Here is a 21,811-nt window from a genome sequence, read left to right as displayed (position 1 = left end):
TTGACAGCTCCTGACTTATTTTCAGAAGAGTGCAATTTGCAAAAGGCCTGTTTTAAATGGTATTTTTAGGGACTTTGTTACTAGCACCCTGTCACAATGACATAATTTGTTTTACAAGCTAAAGATAACAGTTTGAAAGATATAAAAATATATTTTGCACCATATATATATATATATATATATATATATAGAGAGAGAGAGAGAGAGAGAGAGAGAGAGAGAGAGAGAGAGAGAGAGAGAGATGAGAGGGGGGGGGGGGGGGGGGGGGGGGATCGGGGAAGAGATGCTTTTATGGCAAGCCGTTTTTTCCATTTGCATCAGGACCAGTTGATCCATTTACTGTTAACTGAAGCCTCACTGGCACCACTTTTATATTTCTAAAGAATTACTACACTTTATATGTTTTTTTATCCTGTGTTTTTTTTTTTTTTTTTGACACTTGCCAGGCCAACATTGTAAATACAAACCTGTTCTTAATGTTTCTCCTGTTAAAATCCTCCCCAGAACATAACATTGTTGAAGCCGTGTAAGATAATCTTGACAGAGAACAGAAAAAATGGGAGCCAATAAATAAAGGCTTTAGAAAGTCTTTAAATTGACTCATCAAAAAAAAAAAAAAAAAAAAAAAAAAAAAAAAACCTGTTAGTTAAACAAATATTTAAATATAATACATTATTTTCGTTTTGACTGAAAATAAAGCTAACAAAGCATTACAAAATATCAGTTAAAGAAACAAACAAACTTGTTTAAGTTAATTTACGACAACGCTAAACTGACATTTTCTTACAGAGACTACTGTACTGTAAGGTAACATAGTCCATAAAAACTGTTTACATGATTATAAAGTAAACCTGGGTTTATGTTGTAGCATGTCTAATTGCTGTTCTGGAATAAGATCCACACATAAGTAACCATGCAAAAAAAAAAAAAAAAAAAAAAAAGGTACAGTTACATTTAGAGTCCATAAATGGCAAAGGATGTCTTCTTTTAGCTTTATGAATGTACATGTGCCTTAAACAGTCCTACAAACCTTTAACAGCAGTCTAATGCCTATATCATAGCATCATTCCTCTAACCACTAATAAAACATTATCCTAGGAGGATGCCGGGTGAGATGGCATTGTCTCAAGGCCTTCCTGGTGTGGTAACACTATGTCTCTAACTCTTAAACCTTTAAGATCAACCTCATTTGTGGATTTAAATCAGTTTTCAGGGTGATGTAAACACTATATTTTACATTTACAAGAGTTATTTGTAAAGGCTATTTCAATACTATAATTTTGGGTGCATAATTTACTACTGCTACAAAGCATCAAATATATGCTCACACACACACACACACATATATATATATATATGTGTGTGTGTGTGTATGTATAATCCACTCATAACAAATATCAAAAACTCTGGTAAGAAGCATGAAAAAAGCCCATAATAATGTAAACAATTTATTGGAACAAATGTACATATTCAAGCAATGGTAACCAGTCACACTCACAATATCATCTTACAAATATTACAAAATTTACTACAGTACAATATAGTCTTTGCATGATCCAAAATATTTGGTGGCCCCAAAAGTATTTTTTAAATTCAGCAGCTTATTAAAAAAAAAGAAACAAAAAAAGAAAAAAATAAACCAAGTCTATCAAAATTATGTTTTTGCTTATATTAGCAAAAAAATGAAGGCAGATAATCTAATCAAGTTTAAAGGCTAATTGAGTTACAGAATACAGGAGCTCTTTGACCAGACATTCCTTAATATTGGTGGGTGCATTATAAAATACAAATTTTCAGGAAATCTTAATAGAAATTCAAACTTGTATTTGCAAACATTACATTATTAACTTGCCAACCAATTTCTCTGCTTTTGAATTAAATGTTATTGGTTGTTTCCATACAGTGTAACTCTATTGCAAAACCCCAACATAACCTCAACGTATTAGCTTTCACAGAATTGTGAAGAGATAAAACTACTTGCTGAAATTTGATAACAATCACTTTTGAAAGAAAGTGGATAAAGTATGTGCAAGTTACCATTTCTTAATTATTCTTACCCCCTGTCACAACTTAACAGCTCACAGTGTTGAGCACATCAACACTAACATCCATTAACACCCACAGATATCCATACCTAACATGAAGGGTAAGCTTTTCTATTAGTCTTCAGTTGCTGAGAATATGCATAAAAAGGCATACACATTGGGGAAATGATAAAAACAAATAACACTGGAACAATAAAAAAAAAAAAAAAAAAGCTAAACAAAAACAACCTGAGGTTAACAATACATATTCAAGTGATGAAACACGACGATGTATAGCAGCGGTCAAGTCAGAAAGACAGCACAGTAATGATGGGGATTATTTAGCATGTTGTACAGATCGGCAATCTTCCAAAAGAAGAGCAGGACTGTGAACACACCCCATCAAGCCGTGATTACTCCATTATTTTGCATGCCAAACAGCTGGAATGTGACAGACAAAATCACTTTAAAAAACACACAATGATGGGACACACAAGTATTTGCCTCTGTATTCCATGATGCATTACATCTCTCTTTTATCTCACTAAATATTAAACCTAAGAGACCAGTTATGCATTTCGTATCGTAAAATCTAACAAGTTAAACTACCCCTATTGTCCAGTGACTTAATTGCACCAAGACGCTTATTGCATTAGGTAAATACATTTTAGCAGCAATAAGTACTTAATCATTTGTGTGCGGGTTTTGGCTATGTCACTTATTTAAGCACTTTCTATGTAAATATTAGGTGCAGGTCATGTGCGTTACAAAGGATTAAAATACTGCAGTTATCGCTCTGGCCAGCAGAGGAAAAATGACTGGCTGGGAATTAATAAAAAAAATATTAATAATAAAGTTAATATCTCTCCAACCCATCATGGAATACATTCAGGCTGTAACTTAAACAGACACTTTTTACAAATATAACAGCGCAAAACAAGCAGACATCAACATTCTTGTATTTTCACAGTATTGAGAAACTACATCCAGCTATGGGGGGAAAAGTTCAAGGGGAGCACTCCAGCAAGGTTTATGTGAAGTTATACGAGTCCCAGTGTTGCCGATACATACATGTTTACTATGTACTTCTTAAAACTTTGAATTGAAGCTCCCCTCCCTCCCACAATCCCCTTCCCACTATATGTTGGGGTGCAAGGGGCCACCAACATGCAAGAGATGAAATCATCCAAGTACCCCACAGTGACAACCACCCAAAAAAAGTTACACAGTCATCCTCAAGAACATGCTTTTAGCACAGAAAGCCAAACAACCAATAACAAAACTTTAGTACATAGAGAAAGAAACCTATTTAACATTGTTTGGAAATAAATATATTTAACATTGATCTAATGTTTTGTGGGGTTCTGACACCAAAAAGTCACAAAAAAATTACTGATTTGGTTTTTGTGTCATTGTGGTGTTGAGTCCAAAAAACAATAACATAACGACACACACAGGACGCTGACCCGCATGGTCTCCTTCATTTTTCCGTCACAAGGCTGAGACAACATAAAAAAAAGACTGTAAGCAGCTATAGCTTTGATATGCTTGCTGATGAATATCCATGACACATTCACACCACAAAACCAAACAGATTCACTCCAACGTTACGTCACAGTCAAGATTTTACACATCATGACCTAACTTCAGTGTGTAAACCCTCTCATGCTACGTTACAGCCCATTGCTGTAATTCTCTGGTAGAGGAAGCAAAAGTATTGTAAATGCAAATAACATGATCTAGGAAGGATCTCAACAAATGGCAATGACAGCTGTCGACACACCAGTAGTGTTTAACAGCTTTCCAATATAATATAAGCATGCTACCTATTCCCAGAAAAGCTGTTCTTAAATTGTGCTCTCTGGTTACATAATTAATAGTCTCTGCCCTGTTTACATGTAGGAACTCAGAAAAAAATCTGGCAAATATATTTGTTTTTGGTGATATGCAGCGTGATTAAATTATATTTTCCTTGGCTTGATCCAACAGAACATATTCTTAACATCAGCTGCTATTCATTAGCTTTAAGCTCAAATACATAATAAACAATCTTAAGTTTTACTCCTAAGATTTTTTTTCTTTTAAAGGACAGTCTTCTTATACATACACATCAATTTCTACATCATCATTTCTCCACATCTAACCATCAAAGGGCAAATTCACAAGATTTTGCAATGATTTTATCACTTTTTTTTCCCAGTAATCCAGAGAGGAACATATTTGGAGAATAAATGAAAAGAGAGAAAAAAAGTAATCATTTCAATTATTTGTGACAATGATGTGATTACATGAGTTATCATCCCATAAGGTTGTTCTGCCAGTCTCTTTCCCCCTTTGCTTCTGCATAGAGGCACTGAGAACTGCAGCTACCATCACTTCCCTCCCACCCCGTCCACTAGGTCAGGAAGGGGTCTGCACCCCTTCCCTTCCATCAACAGGCAGACCCTTCCCCCCCATAAAGGGTACGTGTTCCCAGGGATGGTTCCCTATATTGTCTCCCATAGTGAATGACCTGTGCAGACAAAGACAGATCTCATTAAAATGCAGTACAATAAAGGTAGGATTTCTCTTACAATTAAACTGAGATGAGAGTGTTTTGTATCCCACTTTCTTCGTATAAAAGAGTAGACTGACCCCAGTGATGAGGCACAGTGCTGCGGAAACAGTTACACTCCATAAAAGGTTGCCAGTCGTTCCTTCAGTGGCATTGGGAACTGATCTGAGAAGCGCCTCCAGTTTTCTTCTCCCACCTGGTTCTTGAACCCGTGAAGGATCTGAAATCAAACACCAGCAAATGTTTAACCAAGGCTAGAAAAGAGCATTGCCTTTGAAAATAGAGCTTGTGCATGACAGGATTATCATGAGAGCGTCGCATGTAGAACTTGTAGTTCCTGCTTCAGGCCACTGGGTGGCAGACGACACGACTACTGAGCCATTTCATGCTCTCCTTTAAATATTTCACCATTTCTTTAGTCATTTGATCCATGCATTTTCAGATTTTACCTTGTAGAACATGTCTCTGAGATCATCTTTTGGATTGACCCAGGAGGCCACTGCATCACAGAAGAATATAAAATCCTGTTCCAGAGAAGAGAGGTGAGGCAGAGTTTCAACTTCAAGAGCCACTTACAATATAATGACCACTGCTGAACCTCACCTGCACCACGCCTCCTGGATTTACACTGATCATAGTGCAAATTCCCCTGAATGCAGAGTCTTTCTCCTCATTGTCTCTTATATTCCGTAGAGAAGTACACCTGACAACAGGGATGCGGCAAATTCAACATCAAACTCACCAATCGAATCATCCAGTGACAATTTAAGGAACTTATAGAAATCTGCTAATAGCTTGCACTATCAGTGACTAATACAAATCAAATACCAACACAAATAAATACAGCCTGTCTACTTTAGTATAAATCCCTTTTCTCAACACTCCTTTTCTTTCTTAAATAACAAAACATCCATGCGAGTAGAAATTTGTGTCTATCATGGCCTGAGATTACTACAACACATTCAGCATGCACACAAAACAAATTAAAGTAAACATTTTTTTACATTTAACATGGCTACTGCAATCTCTAATAACTTCACTTTAGTCTATGAGCAGTGTGTTCAGCAAAACCTCATGTATAGCACCTTGAATATAACATTACTTTCTGAAAGATTGACTACAGAGGGTTGGGGAAATTTTGGGACAGGCACATGCAGCTGGGTGACTACTAAACGAGAAAGGGATTTAAGAATGCTCTTTGGCATTAAAGACTGCATCCTTTCTCTGTTGTTGAACCAGCAGGCATGTGACAAATCTGATCCCATGCATCTTATAGGTTGTTAGCGACAGTTAACAATGACAAAAAAAACTAGAAATTAAACAAATCAATGTATAATACATGAAGGTGCTACTGAGGCAAAAAAAGAAAAAAAAAATCACGAGTAGGACCTAAAAGAGGACAGGTTTAGTCACACGGTTGGCAATGATTACAAACTGATAAGAAAAAAAACTAAAAAAGACTTCTCTTGAGAGGAAAAGTGAGGAGGAGAGCAACAGGGAAGAAAAGGGAGGGACAGGCGACAGACAAGAAGAAGAGAGAAGAGAGAAGATGAATTAAATAAAAGATTGAATAATACACACCAGGGTCTTATAAACTGCTGTAGCATGGGTGCCACCTCTTGAGGACAAACGTAACCAAGACGACCAATTGTTATTGCTAAGGTAATGCAATCACGGTTACACACCACCAAACGCCAACCAAGACATGAGCAATGAGGAGGGGAGGAGAAAAATAAAGAAAAAACAAACAACTCAGAGACATAAATCAACAGAATCTGTGTATGATAATAAAACAGAAGATTTCACTAGCGTTGATTATTACTGCCCCTTCAGTCGTGGGGAGGAATGTGAAATATGACACTCTAAAAAAATACATACAAAACGTTTAAGGGAGAACACATTGACAAGTTTGACAAGACATTCATAGAAAAAAAGCAAACAATGGCATCTGCTTTCAAAAATCTTAAACAAACTTTTCAAATCTGATGTGAAAACTGATTTAAAAGGCATGTCTCCAGACACAAGCTAGCAAAAGGTGTAGCATGTGTGAGTGACTGACCTAAATGAGAGCAGCTAACTTGGATTTTTTTTTATTATTTCTCCCTTAAACTCACAAATGTTAATTTTCATAAGAAACATAAATGTTTTTGCTTTCTTTTTTGAAAGGAAATGACAGATTACTCCAAGCCAACTACATGGAGGGAGACTAGTATCCAGCACAGCAGGTTCTTATGAGGCAGAGAGGAGGGAAGACCTAAGTTTAAGAGACACAAAACTATGCAACATTCTCATTAACAAACAGGCATTTATGAACAGTCCAATGACACATGCAGAAAGCAGATGGTATGCTCATTAGAGTAAAGTTCAGTGCAGGATCAGCTGATCAGAGACAAATTATGGAACTGCAACAATAAAAATTCACAGCCAAGCCCACCTTGAATTGTGCTGTGGACCATTTTAAAATTTAGTTCCAGTCCTAAACTGGCTTTCCTGGAAATATCTTTAACAAACATTACATTTACACATGGCTGAAAAATGTGACATTGCTCATTAATTTAGTACGTTTTAGCTCACTGTGATGTTTTCAATTTATACATTGAAAACATGCAACAGAGGGCGGAAATGTTTACTAGTTAAACATTAAAAAACACAGATAAATTTTCATGAGATTGAGGTGGCTGTAACAGTTATAATCATTGTGTATCCTGCATCAAACATTGGCTATTCTTTACAAACATTTAACATCTATTAGCAAATATGCATTCACATTTAAAGAACAGTAAATAAAAGCAACACATAAACTGACAGCAAACAAACAGGAACACGTCTACAGAGTCCCTAACTTGTCTTATTTTTGGCAGGTCACACTTCACCCTTGCATGCGCATTTGCATCAAATGCCAATTTTTATTCATTCAATTGTAGATTTAAATTCAAACAATAAAAACAAAAGCAGAGTGTAACCACTTAGAGAACTGAAAAATCTTCTATGCTAGGTGCTTTATGTTTGCCAGTTCAAGGTTTCTCTTAATCATTCTGGATTAGTTAGTGTAAATATGCCTTTGGTAACTATGTGATCGTATGAAGTCAACTTTATGGGTAACTATAGCCTGAGTTTTGCATTTTTTTCTATTTCAATCACCTGCTCCACCTGTCAGTCAGTCCAGATTAGTGAACACCAAGATTGGGCTCTTACATGGTTTCATTCATTTCAAGAGTGTCAAGAATTTTGCACAGGGCTTGGAGAAGGTTTCCCTTCCTTTTATTTCAACTTAAAAGCCTCTGTGCTGGGCTGCAAATCAATACCTGAAATCTTAGGACATAATTTAGCAAAACCTGTAAGGCTCATTCTTAGGGAAGAGTTTTTCGTCAGAGACTAAAGAGAAGGACAGGCATCTTAGTGAGTGTGGTCAGTATTGGCTGAAAAGGGACCTTAGTGTGTGAGAACCTCTCTGTGTGTGTGGCAACCTGGCTGGCTGGCTCAGCACTACCACCGTGTGGTACCTGTATTTTCCAGTAGAGTCTTTGGGGTGTTGGGCCTGTTAATGATCTCCACCAGCTGGTGCAGCACCATGGCAATGTATGGCTGCATTTCAGGCCCTGAGCATTCAAAACAAAATTACATTAAGACTGAAAACATACTTTATTGTCTAAATAGTCCCATAATGTGAAAGTGTGTTGGAAAAGAAGCACTCACCCATTTGTATAGATATCTCTCCTATTGCCCACGTTGCATTGTTACACACTGATATTAACTCTGGATTTAAATTTGTACCCAGTATGGGCATAAAATCAGCTGAAAAAATAAAAGTGAACAGCTTAGTGTCTGACAAACCACTTACTGCAAATCACTGCTTCAGCACAGGACATACCGATGCATGGTTTGACATGCTGGAAACAAGCTTTGGTGAGATCCCCAAGTAGCGCAAAAGAACTCTGACGCACTTCTGGCATTTTGTCCTGGGCAGATGGAGGGAAGAGCACATTTTGAGCAACACATGTTAGCTTACCCAGCTTATCTTAGAATGCACACTAACGGCTAATCACCTGCATGCACTGGTACATGAGGGTGAGGATGTTGCTGCGAGCAACCAGCTGCTCAATGGTGCCTCCCAAACCCTCAGCCAGTCCACTGAGAAGATCCAGTGCCACAATCATGAAGTCTTTGTCAGGGGCCTCATATTGATCTGGCTGTGACTGATGAAGCTAAAGAGTGAACAGACAGTTGGAAAGGGGGTAAACTTGTAATCAATTTAATAAAAGTAACAACATTAAAGTCACATCATATTAAAAAAAATCAGCAATATTATTTAAAAGATGCAGGAATCATTTTCCACGAACAAGAGGATTTTACAGTGTGACTCCCTCAATTTCCAGACAGAAAACAGGAGTTACTTCCTGGGTGCCTTCTGGGTGGGACTTGCGCAACTGATCACTTCTGATTAGTCAAATATTCCCAGTGCCAAAGTCATCTCATATTTAATCTCCTCCATAACTCTTAAAACCTGTTAACTCTGAGCTGAACTGCAGAAATGGCTGTTTGTATTGCAAAAACAACATTTAATCTAATCCTCTTGTACATGTGAAAGTTAAAATGAAGAAGATACAGGGCTGACATTATATGTTAGTTAATTGGAAAAAAACAGCCCAAATCATTTAAGTTCTGGATGCTTTTGGAAAAGATTCCTCTTGGCTGAGACCTGGAAGATGGGAAGGGAAACTGACACAAGTCACTGGCATTGTCTCTAAACGCTATGTTAAACCCTATGTTAAACCCTATGTTAAACTTGTGGTCTAACTGTACCAGAGCACTTCCCTTTTTGTCCACTTGAAGGTGGTTTAGGAGTCTAAACAAAATGCTGACCTATTACTGACAAAGGAAGTTAATTAAGCTGTTAATCAGATCTAAAGAGTTGTGGAGAACCACACTGACTTTCTAGGAATTTGTCACTGCAGGTTTTCTTTCACATTTGCAAAGCATTTTTTGCATTATTCTAAACATCACTGTAAAGAATGTCTTTTATGGGTCCTACACACTCACCATAGCCTGAGCAAGGGTCTTCTGGACCAGGTTGACACAGCGTTGGTACACAGGCTCACAGTAGGGCAGGAAGCCACTCTGCAGGGCTGTGGCTACAGAAGACAGACACTAATGAGGGCAGACATGAGGAAGAAGGAAGATACAGTTAGTGGCCCATAAAATTAAATCATCGTTATAAAACTTGAACTGAAACACAGGAAACTTACTTCTAATAACGGGAAGAGATCTTTGTCTTCATCTTTTAGCTGGTTCCATTTCTGGATTAAAGGTGGCATTAACATCTGGATGTACTCCTAATAAATACCGAAAAATAAAAAAAATGAGCATAATTATAATTATTAAATTTAATCAAACACGTACAGCTAAAAAGTAATGCTTTTTTACCTTCACAGTAGGCTGTCTAAAACCATAACCTCTGAAAATGCATTTACTACTAGTAGTACAATAAAATGAGGAAGGAAAGGTGAATGGTTTGTACTAATGTAAGATTCACACAAAACTGTGAAGTGAAACTGCACACATCTGTTCTGCATACCGGTTTATTGAGATGATGCCCCACTGAATCTGCAAGCGTTCCTATTGCATCATAAAGAATGAGCAGGTTTTTGTGTTGGTACTTGCTGAAGGCAAACACCAGTGTGTCCAGAATGAATGCCAGGTAGGGCACCAGCTCTGTACAAGCCTCTTCCTCCAAAGTGGCAAAGGCACTAGTAGGGAGATATTCACAACCCACAAAAGGAAACATATGGGTATCACAAATATAATAGCAGAGGAAGGTTCCTTATGTGTTATAAAATGGCATGGTTTTGTAAGGATTTCTTCCTTACCTGCAAGCAGCCTCCTGCACACGCTTGTTGCTATCCAGGATACGTTTGAGCAGCTCTGTCATTAAAGGCTTCAGGTAAATATCTGGAGGTTGGCTTACAACCCAGTGCGCATAGCGACTTAGCGTCCAACAGGTGATGGATCGCACCAAAGCCTTTTTGTCAGACAAACACTGGATGAGATGTGGTATGAGCTCAGGCAGATATGGGATCATGCCTTGCATACAGCCTGAAGAAAGGAAAATAAAAGAACCGTTTTAAAAAGGCATTTCTGCCAATTCATTCTGTTGATCTTTTTTTCATCCTGTAACTTTCGTTCTTACCTTCAGCTATAGCTCCTAGTACAAGGATGCCAGACTCTTTAACCACCCACTCTGGATGGAAGAGCAACTCTTTGAGCAGGGGCAGAATGTGCAACAGCAGATCATCTCTGAACACGTTGGCCAACACATCTAGGGCTGCGGCCGAACACTTGCCTAACATTTGGAGAAATGTACAGATGCGCATAGAAACAGAAGAGCGCAGACAAACATGCAAAATACATACAAACAGAAGAAAAATCAACACATTATTTCTCCACTCTCAGGAAATGGAGACTTCTAAACAGCTCCGTATACACAAGCACCAACTCACGCAGGTTCCAATCAGAGATAGTATCATCATCATCATCCAGTTCATCATCCTCATCTTCCTGTTCCTCAATCCCATCACCCTCATGTTGCTGGGCAACCGTGCGGGAGCGGTGGAAGCGTGGTCTGATGTCTTGCTCATTGTCTGGAATGGCCTCGTCCTCCTCAATGTCACCCTGATGGCAAACATGTGGAATCATGACTTTTTTTTCTAAAACACTGATTGGACTTTGTGTGCAAAATCATGAAAATTCTAATAATTTACAAGTGTTTGAAAAAAAATCAACACAACATGTCAACACAAACTGTCATAGCCTGGATGACTTAATCCAGCTGCATGTCATCCTGAGACATGGAGCAATTTGTCAGTGTAACTGCAGGTACACACATTACACTCTATAAACTAACCTTGAGCAGGATAATGTCAATCTCAGAGTACTTCATTCCGTTGACAAGCACAGGAGTGAGCCTGGAGCAAAAACCACAGGAAAAATTATGTGAGAAAAGAGCAAGGATAGGGCAGAGCTCACAGGCAATCACTCACATCCGATTCCTACTTTGGGCACAGTTTAATGTGGCCTAGTGGTGACAGATGTTACAACTAAGGTCAACAAGACGGTGGGGTTGACTCTTAATCAGCCCCCATGAGCAGATGAGGAAGAATATCATTCTGTTACAAGGCCTTCAATAACTCACTGCCAAGGCTGCTATGAATCAACTGCTCATAAAATAACACCAGCACCAGAATACCAGTTTGTGTATTATATTAACTTGTGTGTGCGTTCTTACTGAGCGAGGTGACCACACAGCACTTCCTTACACACTGGCTGCTCTGCCAGTGTAAGCCAGAACTCACAAGCCTCCAGGGCAACATTCTCATCGTGGTCTTGAGTCCTCTGAAGCATGTACTGAAATCAGAGGAAATTAAATTTGTCATACTCCTGCTTCCTGTTAAAAATACTGTATATCTCACTTGACACATGCATCACACCTGGAGCCTGGGACACAAGTAGAAGTTCACAGAGGATCAACAAGAACATCTTAACAGATCTGAGATGTGATATTCTGTTTTTAACTACCATCACAACATCACATGAATAGACCAAGACCAACAGAGAATTAGTCTCTCAGTACTTTCTAGTACTCTAACCCTATTTGTCACAACCTGCTTCATATCCTTTTGCCTCTATCAGACACATAAATCTTTAAATACTGGCCATAAATTTGTAGTATAATTTCAGACTTAAAAATTCTATGACATACTGGAAAAACTGAGCCAAACCAAAAGGAAACTACAATTAGAAAAAAAATATGTATGAAAGTAGGTTCTTAAGTGAGACTGACTAAATAAATAAACTAAATGTAATGCTGCTATTTACCACAAAGGAAATGTTTATTATTAGTTTTATTCTTTCCCTTTAAACACACCTATTTGTTCTTTACTTCTCAGTTTCAGTTTCAATTCAACTGTGAGCTAATAAACAAACTCACCTCAACTATGTTGTGCATGTGGGGCAACAGACGATCCATGCGAACCTCCAGCAGCATAACAAGAGCTCTGCAAACATTCTTCCTCACTTCAGGCTCCTCATCTGTCGCCAGCGCAAAAAGGTTCTATGGAAGAGGAAACCAACACTTAATATATTTAATTATTAACAGAAATATGAATGGGACAGGACAACGTATTGAAATTATACATTAGATATAAATAAGCTGATTTAGAGCTTGGATTAATATTTCATATGAGAATGTTAAGTAGGGGTAATCTGGACAACTAATTCTGTTTTGCACATCAGCTTCCAGCTGCTTTATCATATCTTATGTTTCAGCACCATAAAATGTTTAAAACCCAAGAACTATTTCCAGAATGCTCTCCCCCTCCCTCTGAGAGGAAATTCATGAAATGAAGACTGTTAAATTCAGCACTGTATGCCTAAAAGATGCATTTGACTCAGACTTGCCTCAATGAAAGGATCGATGTGCAGCATAAGAGCCTGAGTCCTGCTGATGATGAACTGATTGACGCAGGCGATGGCATGAGACCTGCAACACAATAACCATCATTTAGGAGTCACGCCAGCAAGTTTTTTCTCACATGTTGCACTCTGTGAATGTGTTTGTCTTTGTCCTGTTTGCATTAATTTAACTATTAAATATGAGGAATTTCATGAAGCAGTATCAAAATATGAATGGTGGATTTATATTTAACTTAAAATTTCATTTGTCATAATTTCCATCAATAAATTTGGAAGCAAACATTTTCTCTTCGTTTTTAAGATAATACAAATTTAGATGATGATGAACACTTTAGATGCAAGGCAAAAAATAATAATAATTGGAGAACATCTTGAAAATTATTATTAAAAATATTAAGAATTATGAGAATTATTATACCTAATCTTAGGACTGTTGTGCTTGAAAAACTGCAAGAATTTTGGGATCATGATGTTTAGAGGACGGTCCAGCATGTCACTGTCCAGGATCTCAGCAGAGTCTTCACAGATCTTCTGCAAGGCTCCAAATGCTCCCTGAGGGTGAAAGAAGCAGTAAAAGGATAAACAAAGTAAATGATGAGGAATTCCACTATTTAGAAACAGTGCAAGATATAATAACTATAATTAAAAATGAAGACAAACAGCTTGTATCCCAAAATAACAAAACTCAGCACTGATTTATAATAAAAATGTTTCAAATACTACCTTACAGTAAGATAAAATACAGAAATGGTCTGTGGATGTGGTTCTGATTTCTGTTTACTTTTGTAATTTGCCATGACATTATGACATCCTGCTGTATTTCTCATTAAATATTCAACACACTTTGACAGTGCTTTACAATTTTGTATATTTATTTTGCAGTCATCACGTGTACAAGATATATAAGGTCTACATCAGACATGGAAGATCAAGATCTAATTTCTGTACCAAAAAAGTCCTCAGCTTGATCACCCTTAAACTACAAAACAATTAATCTTCTTCTGCACTAATATCCTTAAAGTGGCTTGTCAAATAGTTAAACATACACACACACACTAACACACATCTTTTCGTTGATATTAGCTGTTTGATAGATGTTTAGTATGCATGCTCACAATATGCTGCAGAATTCAGTGTCTCACAAAAATACAGCCTGGAAGCAGATACAAGAAACAGCACAGCACCGACACAGACAATATCTGAAATGCGTTTCCATGGAAACCGCTCCCATGTCGACATTCCTTTTAGATGACAGATACAGAGCAGTCTCAAAAAAACATGAGGGATGAAATGAGGCAAAAAGGGTAAGGTGTCAAGGTCACAAGAAGGGGAGAAACAGGGAAAGTTTCCTTATTAGAATGTGAATACTTACAGGCATGTAAGAAAAGCTCAGGACCTGTTATTGAATAAAAAAATATCCATGGAAAAAAAATCATAAAAGAAGTTGATTTGATGTGGATGAGACTGGTGAAGAAGAAAACTGGATATAGCTAAAAAAAAATGCATGTAAAATCAAATAATACCAGACTGAGCTCTTGCTAAATGCATATGGAAATATATGCAGAAAAAATACTCAGAATTTCACCCTAAGGGAAAACGTGAGAAGCAAAACAAAAGGCTGCTCCTGGTGACGTCAAAACATAATACAGACATTAGAGCGCCTGTTTGGCGGCGGAGAAGAGCAGAGAAATGGGAGTGTCCTGAGTGTAATCCTCCTTTCAACTCTGAAGGTCAGTCAACATAGGAATGTAAGTCATGCAGATGACTGCAAGCCAGCACGAAGAGAGATATGCATTTGTCAACTTAATTGTTCTGGAAATTTCAGGAATGTTAACAGCACAAGTAAGCACTAAGGTGACAAGCATTAGCATACATATTTTTTTTTCTCTCTAAGGAGGGACCCTCCCAACCCTCAGCACTACTGCAACCACTCTCCAGCTGCCATTAGTCAAAACAGTAAAACCGCTCAAGCAAAACCTATTTAAAGCCACCCACCACCATTAGACTTGGCATCCAACACACCTGCTTGTTTCTTTTTATAGAAGCAGAGAAGGGTAAAATGTGGCAACACAAGGGGGGGTTCACCAAACACAGATCTTAAACCATTAACATGAAATACTTTTTGGTAAAAACTGATCCAAAAAAATTTTGATGTTACAAATTGTGTTCACACGGTGACAAAACCTGAAAACATTCTACATCAAGCCACCACTTAACCAAATTTTTATGTCTTCCTTTGCACCTGAGCTGAGGATGATCCAGTGATAAGGATCATTTGACATACAGCAATCTGTAAATGATGCAACACATCACATGGCACATGTTAATTAAAGAAATGGACTAACGGCAACATCAATTTCTCATTGCTAAAAAGCACATACAGTTTAGAAACTGTACACTGTCATCCAATATACTCTGAAAATAGATATCAAAGTCGTAGTGACAGCTTGGTTTATGTAGCGGATTCAAAAACAGTCAGCAAAAATTAAACTGGCACAAACTTGATATTTGTGGTTTCGAGGACAGGTACAAAGTTTAATGGGTTCTTCGCTTGTTCGCCAACTTTCCACCTTGTTCAACGAATTCAACATTGATTTTGTGTCATATTAACAACAAACAAATACAGTCACCTTGCAGATGAATAAGTTGTACAACACAGGCTGTTTTCTATAATGAAAGATACAAAGTTGGATGCAACTGGATGCATTGTTTGAACAGGAATGTATGAAAGCAAAAAGGAGAAAGAGTTTTAATGACTGTCTGCATTACTTATTGTTCTAATGACAGTGTTATGTTGAGCAAGTAAGCTGGTCATTATGGGTATTTATTACATTTCCATGGAAGCAAGACTAATGAGTGTCTTTCATCTTCAGCGAACAGAAAATTAAGCTACAAACCACTCCATTCACACACATATAATTTACCACATTACACTACAAAATTAGGGGACGTGTTCTCATACAGCACTAACTGAACCATCTTCAACATCAGACATTAAGAAGCTTGCCAGCTTCCAAGCTGCTTTTCATAAACATCACTACTCTGCTAAGGAGTTCTTACATTTGGTCGCTGCTCATAGTTAAGCCTCACTCACACACACACACACACACACACACACACACACACACACACACACACACACACACACACACACACACACACACACACATGCTTTAAGATCCTCTGCAGTAAATAGCTGACCTAAATCTGAGCTTCTGAACAAGCTTTGTAAGAGAGGCTGACAGTGGTGCCACAAGGGGATATATACTTTTTCTATTAACACTTTCTTAAATTTCAGAAAATGTCGCTCAATAATAGTCATTTGGGCGCTCCTACTGCAAGCAGTGAAGAGTAATCCTGTGAGGTACACACTAATATCACCTCTCGATTCAGCTTAATTTAGTATGACAGTTGAATATGCTACCTAGATTAAGCATGTTCTCTAATGTAATGGATCCACATCCCTATAGCAGCTCATGTCATAAATCCAGCTGACAGCATAATAATGACCAGGAAGCCTGTGAGCCAGAGTATGGGTGTGCCCAGCTACACAAATCAGATGATCTAACAGCCACAACAAACTACTTTACGTGCATTTAGTCTCCATTTCAGTGCAGTATGTGTAGAAGCACTGATTTCATCAAAACTGATGTCATTGAGCTTTTTTCCTTGATGTAATCAAGTAGTGATGATAAGTATTTTACTGTGGAGCTATCAGGAAAGTAAAGATATTGTTCACAAAACAAAAAGGTGGATAACAATGGATTATAAATTAAAAACACATGAAGGATATGACAAAAAAAGTGTGCTCTTTTTGCACATATGCACAGTATCAAATCCAGCCTGGGTGATTATGTGCGACATGCCAGAAAATGGGGTCATGCGGTTTACTGGTAAGGATAGAAAGGGAATGATGATTCCATGTTGAATAATCTGCAGTAGCTGCTGCTCCAGCTGTGAGACTGCCTTTAGCTTATCTGGCCAGCAGGATGCCATCCAGATGCTGCTTTATAGATGGCCCAGCTCTCCCCTTTCCACAAGAAATAATAACAAATAAAAGAAAGAGAAACAAATGTATGCCCTGAGCAAATAATGTGCCTATTTATAAATTACTGATAGAAACATGTGCATTTAATCTATCTCCTCTAGTTTTTCTCACATTTCACTGCAGCAAAAATCGCATTGTGACCAACTTTTAAGTGGAAGGTGCACGGCTGAATCTTTAAATATAGGAGATCATGCATATACATGCAGTAAGTCGTAGGCCCAAGGAATGTACATGTTTTTATATGTGAATTTCCCTCCTCACCTCACATGTATTGTAGTCCTCAGAATCCAACAACAGACAGAGTTTAGGCAGAAGCTCTGGCCAGTTCTGTAGCTCACCCTTGGAGGCAATTGTAGTGATGAGGATACCTGTTAAGGGATGGATTTATTTAGCTGTTTTGGTGAGAGAAAACCACTAAGCATGTACAAGTGGCAATTACTGAGTGATCAAAGCTGGGTTAGGCAAAAATATGGAAAAGGGAAAGTCTCAGTTCTAAACCACCCCCACAGAACAAGCACAGGTTTATACACACACTTCGTGCAGCTACAGTAACATGAAATTAATTTAACTACATCTGCTAAGAGCTAAACTATACTCAATAATGATCAACTACTGCTCTCATGGAATTTTAACTTATATTACCAAACCAAGCCCAACAACATATTTAGATTTCTTAAGAAAAAGAAGTTAGTCATTTACTGATCCAAGAAATGGACAACAGGCTTAGAATATTGTAGGAATTGAAAATTTAACTCCAATTTTATGGGCTATTATTGACATATTTACAAGAATTTGGTCATACTGCCGGGTGGGAAATGCTAAGTAAAAGAAAAAAAAACTCAAACCTGTCATGCTACTAAAAAAAATGAATATGTAAACAGTTTTTATTTTCCATGACTAATTTACACAAGAAACCTGCCTGACAGAACAAAATTTCTTCCAATTTAATGGTTCTGTGTGGTGATAAATCATCATGAGCGTCCACTTTAAAAACTGTTTTTAATTTTCTATGCAGGTGTATTTTACTGTGAAACAAAATTATTCATTCTGACTAGACTGAGTTATTCTTAAACAGAGTTGCTCAAGTCCTCCGATGATTTTTTTTTTCTTATTTCAGAAAAACAAAATATCACTTTGTCTCGCAACATCTGAAAAATACTATGCAAATTATCTAAACATTTTTTAAAAAGAGCAAAGAGGAGACGTATAAAAGGTTAATAGGGATGGGTTTTCTCCCCCAGAATCACCAATTTTGAAACAGAAGCCACAATAAAGTCAATGCATGCTTTCATATTAAAGAAACATCATTTTAAACCATCCATAACTACAGATTAAATGCAGGAAAATGTAAAAAACCTCTGAGTGAGTTTGAATAACTTTGCAGCAAAGCTGAAATAACAGGAAACTGGTGAAATAAATCAGAATATTCTGGAAATAAAGACTACTTAGTTGTGTAAGAAAGCTGGCATTCATCATATATTTAAATAAAATGCAGCAGCAGCAGCAGCAGTAGCAGTCTCTGCTCCTGTCCTAAAGAGGACAGATGCAAATGGTGAGTGTACATTCAGATTAGAAGGTAAAAAACCAAACCACTTCCTGTAATTATCATTTTTATAAGTTGTGATCAAATATATATATTTTTTATCCCAAATAACAGAGATAAAGCTGTTGCATTTAGCTTTGGGTTAATAGTAACTGCAGACTGTCTCAGCATAAAAGTGCATTAACAACTGGAATCTATGTCAAACTCAACAAAAACAGATATGAAAAATGCACATATAATGAGGGATTATTCCCTGTAGCGAACAAAATGTTGTATTTATTGGAGCTACTGACGAAACTTACCCACGGTGGCCCGGATGAGGGGAGAAGAATCTCCAATGTTTTGCAGGCACTCACTCTTGATGAAATCTGACACACCATTTGGAAAGTTCTGATAGTGAGCTTTCACGTTGTTTTTCAGTATCAGTCCACTTAGGGATCGAGTCGGTTCGTCTTGGGAGAGACAAGAAAAAGACCAAGAAAAGCTGGTAAAATCAAGAAAAAGGTCAATGTGTTCTGATGGTTGGTGACTCAGTCATTAAGCTGTTCACATGATTTCATTGTCATCACATTTCTTCGAGTCAACAGATCATTTGAATTGGAAAATTCAAAATGCAGAAGCGGATACTAAAATGATGACTATGTTACTACGGATGGGTAACTAGTATCTTGATTTATTGTTCTACCAATTTCTACACATTCTATTTGTGTGCTTTTTAGCATCTGAGCTAGCAGAAGCGGTGCAGCACTATCCTAAAATGTCTTAACACCATTTAACATTTGGGTCATGTACCGTGCAGACAGTCAAGCCAAAACTTGTGTCTATGCCAGGAATTAGGTTTAAAATTAGAGTGACCCATATTCTGAGTGCCACATCATCTGTGGCGAAGATGCCATTGGGTCACCCGAGTCATGGTGAAATAGACCTGTCACTGCACTTACATACAAATGACTAGAACACAAAAACAAACACAGCTAAATTATACCCTGAAGGTTGCTTACCTTCTGACTTTAATTTTGTCAAAACAAATATCAAATAGTTGTTAAAGTCTGGATACTGGTTCAGCTGCTCAAGTCTCTGGAAAAAATGGTTAAGGATACCTGTACCCAGAGCATAAAATGTGAAAAGTCAGTTAGCACACAGGAATTTATTTTGATCCACACAAGGGCAGAAAAGGCAGCATAGTATAATAGCATCATGATGCTAGTTTATACATGTTTGTAAAGGATCGCGAATAAGTAATTTGGCCTGAAGGAAAACCATAAGCACCCAGCCAGATGGCATCTTTAGGGCTATGAGAGCAGTCCATCTATATGATGCAGCACATATGAAGGGTTACATAAGGAAGTCACTTAGGATCTGAGTGCAACCTCACAGAAACACATTCAGGCCAGCATGAACCATAGAGGATAATCATTTTTCTCAAATACGTAGCTAAGTGGTGACATGTGTGAAATACTGAAGTTAATTTTCCTGTGACCATCTACTGTACACAGGCTACATATCAGACGTAATAAAGCACTTAACATGGTATCAGCTGCAATTAATAAATATCTTTGGGGCAGCTTTTATGCCTCTTTATGTCGACTATCTATACTTTAGGTGCCTGGTGCCAAGGCTTGCCCTTTCATCTGGCTCTGGGTCATCAGAGTAAAATGTCAAGCATGCTTGGTTTTTACGATTTGAATGTTGATCCTTTGTGGCACCCCTTTGAAAACTGAGACGGAGTCACCGCGAAAGCTCAGATGACAGCAGCAGCATCAGCAGGGTTTAGTCATTTATTTCTTTTCTCCATAATCTGTCTGCATAACAAATTTTATTCAGATTTTATTTGTCATCTACTTTGTGTGGCTGCATCACATATTTTACTTAGACGTTTATTATTTTGATCTATTCTTTTATATGAATACTTTAGTCAGATCATAGTAATTATTTTAAAAATGACAAAGTCCGTGTTGTAAAATCATATAGTTAAGGTCATAAAAGGTGTGAGGGGCCGCCGTAACATTATGATTATTACATAGTAATACCAGTATATGGAAATTAACTATAATAGAGTAGGTTTTCTTCAATTTTCAAAGCAAACTGACGACGCTTGATTTTACAAAAATAAACTGTAAGCTGGATACACTGCTTTTTAATCTTATAATCAGCCAGACTAAGGCATGACCTGATCTGCTTAAATCATGCTGAAGCTATTGTGTTAGTGACAAAAGCACCGGCCGATCAGCACGAGCCTACCTGTTTATAACGGTAACCACCCTGGCTAGTATTAGCTATCGCTAGCCTGTTGAGTCTGTAGCTTTAATAAGCAATAACAAATAAAAGCCTATGCGTTATTATCCTGTGCAGCCGAGGAAAGGATACTTGCTGGACGGATCTCTGAGTGGACGTATCTGGCGACTGAGACTCTTTCAGCAGCTGTAATATTTGTTGAAGTCCTTGCTCGTCTGGCTTCCACTCACACTCCATCTTGCTGCTACGGATAAAGAAATAACATAAGCTCGGTCAATTGACTTGTTGTCCGATGGATCATAAATGCGTCCTTCCAAAGAGGCAAAGACATTGTTAGATACAGAAAGGCTTTTACCTCAACAATCAAACTCGAGTGTAACTGCCTTTCTGTTGAAATACAAGCGCCTGTCTGGGTTTTCAGACATGGGCCCGTCACAGCAGACACATCCGTTCTTCTAGCCAGACGATAAAGCTCCAGGTCATACAGCTTCGTGTTGATTATAACTGGCTGCCTCGTCAGCTGACACGCAGCCGAGGAGTCCTAATGCTCAACAGATCATTGAGAAACCTTTTGGGAATTCGTCATTAGCGGAAATCAAATAATTTCATACACTTGCATCTCCAACATACTTCGGCATGTTTTCAGATGTGGATTAATCTTAAGAAAGAAGAGAGCTAGTAAAAGATATGGAAGATTTGGAGAGAACAAAGAGAATAAACAAACATTTTAGTAGCTGGGTTTCCGACAGTACATGAGTACATGAAGGTAGCATCACACCCGAGGGGGTCTTCGTGATTCAATGCGCAGAAAACAGCGTCACCACGAGGTTTCCTTCAGTTCAGCAAATACAATTGTACAGGTTTACCTTTCTTTTTTTTTTTTTTCTTTTTTTTTTTTTAATAACCCTGTTCAATTTTACGGCTTTGAAGTCCAGTAC

The 21,811-nt window shown here is 37.7% G+C and overlaps 1 protein-coding gene across 2 annotated transcripts; it reads right to left on the bottom strand.

The window, feature by feature from the left end:
- Nucleotides 1-1,435: 1,435 nt before the first annotated feature.
- tnpo1 (transportin 1) lies at nt 1,436-21,345 on the bottom strand. 2 transcript variants are annotated; one of them, XM_041969942.1, is made up of 25 exons: nt 21,229-21,345; nt 21,006-21,117; nt 19,640-19,715; nt 18,941-19,090; nt 17,357-17,463; nt 13,466-13,599; nt 13,033-13,114; nt 12,563-12,685; nt 11,861-11,979; nt 11,480-11,540; nt 11,076-11,247; nt 10,766-10,918; nt 10,446-10,671; nt 10,154-10,325; nt 9,825-9,911; nt 9,619-9,726; nt 8,625-8,783; nt 8,450-8,537; nt 8,275-8,373; nt 8,082-8,177; nt 6,160-6,235; nt 5,182-5,281; nt 5,028-5,102; nt 4,659-4,798; nt 1,436-4,536 (listed from the first exon to the last, which is right to left on the bottom strand). In XM_041969942.1, exons 2-24 carry the CDS (start codon nt 21,108-21,110, stop codon nt 4,691-4,693), a joined length of 2,676 nt encoding a protein of 891 aa, XP_041825876.1. In that variant the 5' UTR covers nt 21,111-21,117; nt 21,229-21,345; the 3' UTR covers nt 1,436-4,536; nt 4,659-4,690. The 2 variants fall into 2 exon arrangements, 1 of the variants encoding a protein (XP_041825876.1); XR_006008459.1 differs by lacking the exons at nt 1,436-4,536; nt 4,659-4,798; nt 6,160-6,235.
- Nucleotides 21,346-21,811: the final 466 nt, after the last annotated feature.

The sequence above is a fragment of the Melanotaenia boesemani genome, chromosome 19 (genome assembly GCF_017639745.1).
Source record: "Melanotaenia boesemani isolate fMelBoe1 chromosome 19, fMelBoe1.pri, whole genome shotgun sequence".
Taxonomy (NCBI): domain Eukaryota; kingdom Metazoa; phylum Chordata; class Actinopteri; order Atheriniformes; family Melanotaeniidae; genus Melanotaenia; species Melanotaenia boesemani.
The sequence above is the reverse complement of the archived record's forward strand: the minus strand, read 5'-3'. Positions and strand labels throughout refer to the sequence as shown.

What these genes read in the sequence shown, in the direction of transcription:
- tnpo1 (XM_041969942.1), bottom strand. Translation starts at nt 21,110, where the DNA reads ATGGAGTGTGAGTGGAAGCCAGACGAGCAAGGACTTCAACAAATATTA. An exon ending in GTGCAGGAGGCTGCTTGCAG is followed by an intron (nt 10,326 to 10,445) that starts GTAAGGAAGAAA and finishes TCTCCCTACTAG; the next exon opens with TGCCTTTGCCACTTTGGAGG. An exon ending in GCATGTCAAACCATGCATCG is followed by an intron (nt 8,374 to 8,449) that starts GTATGTCCTGTG and finishes TTATTTTTTCAG; the next exon opens with CTGATTTTATGCCCATACTG.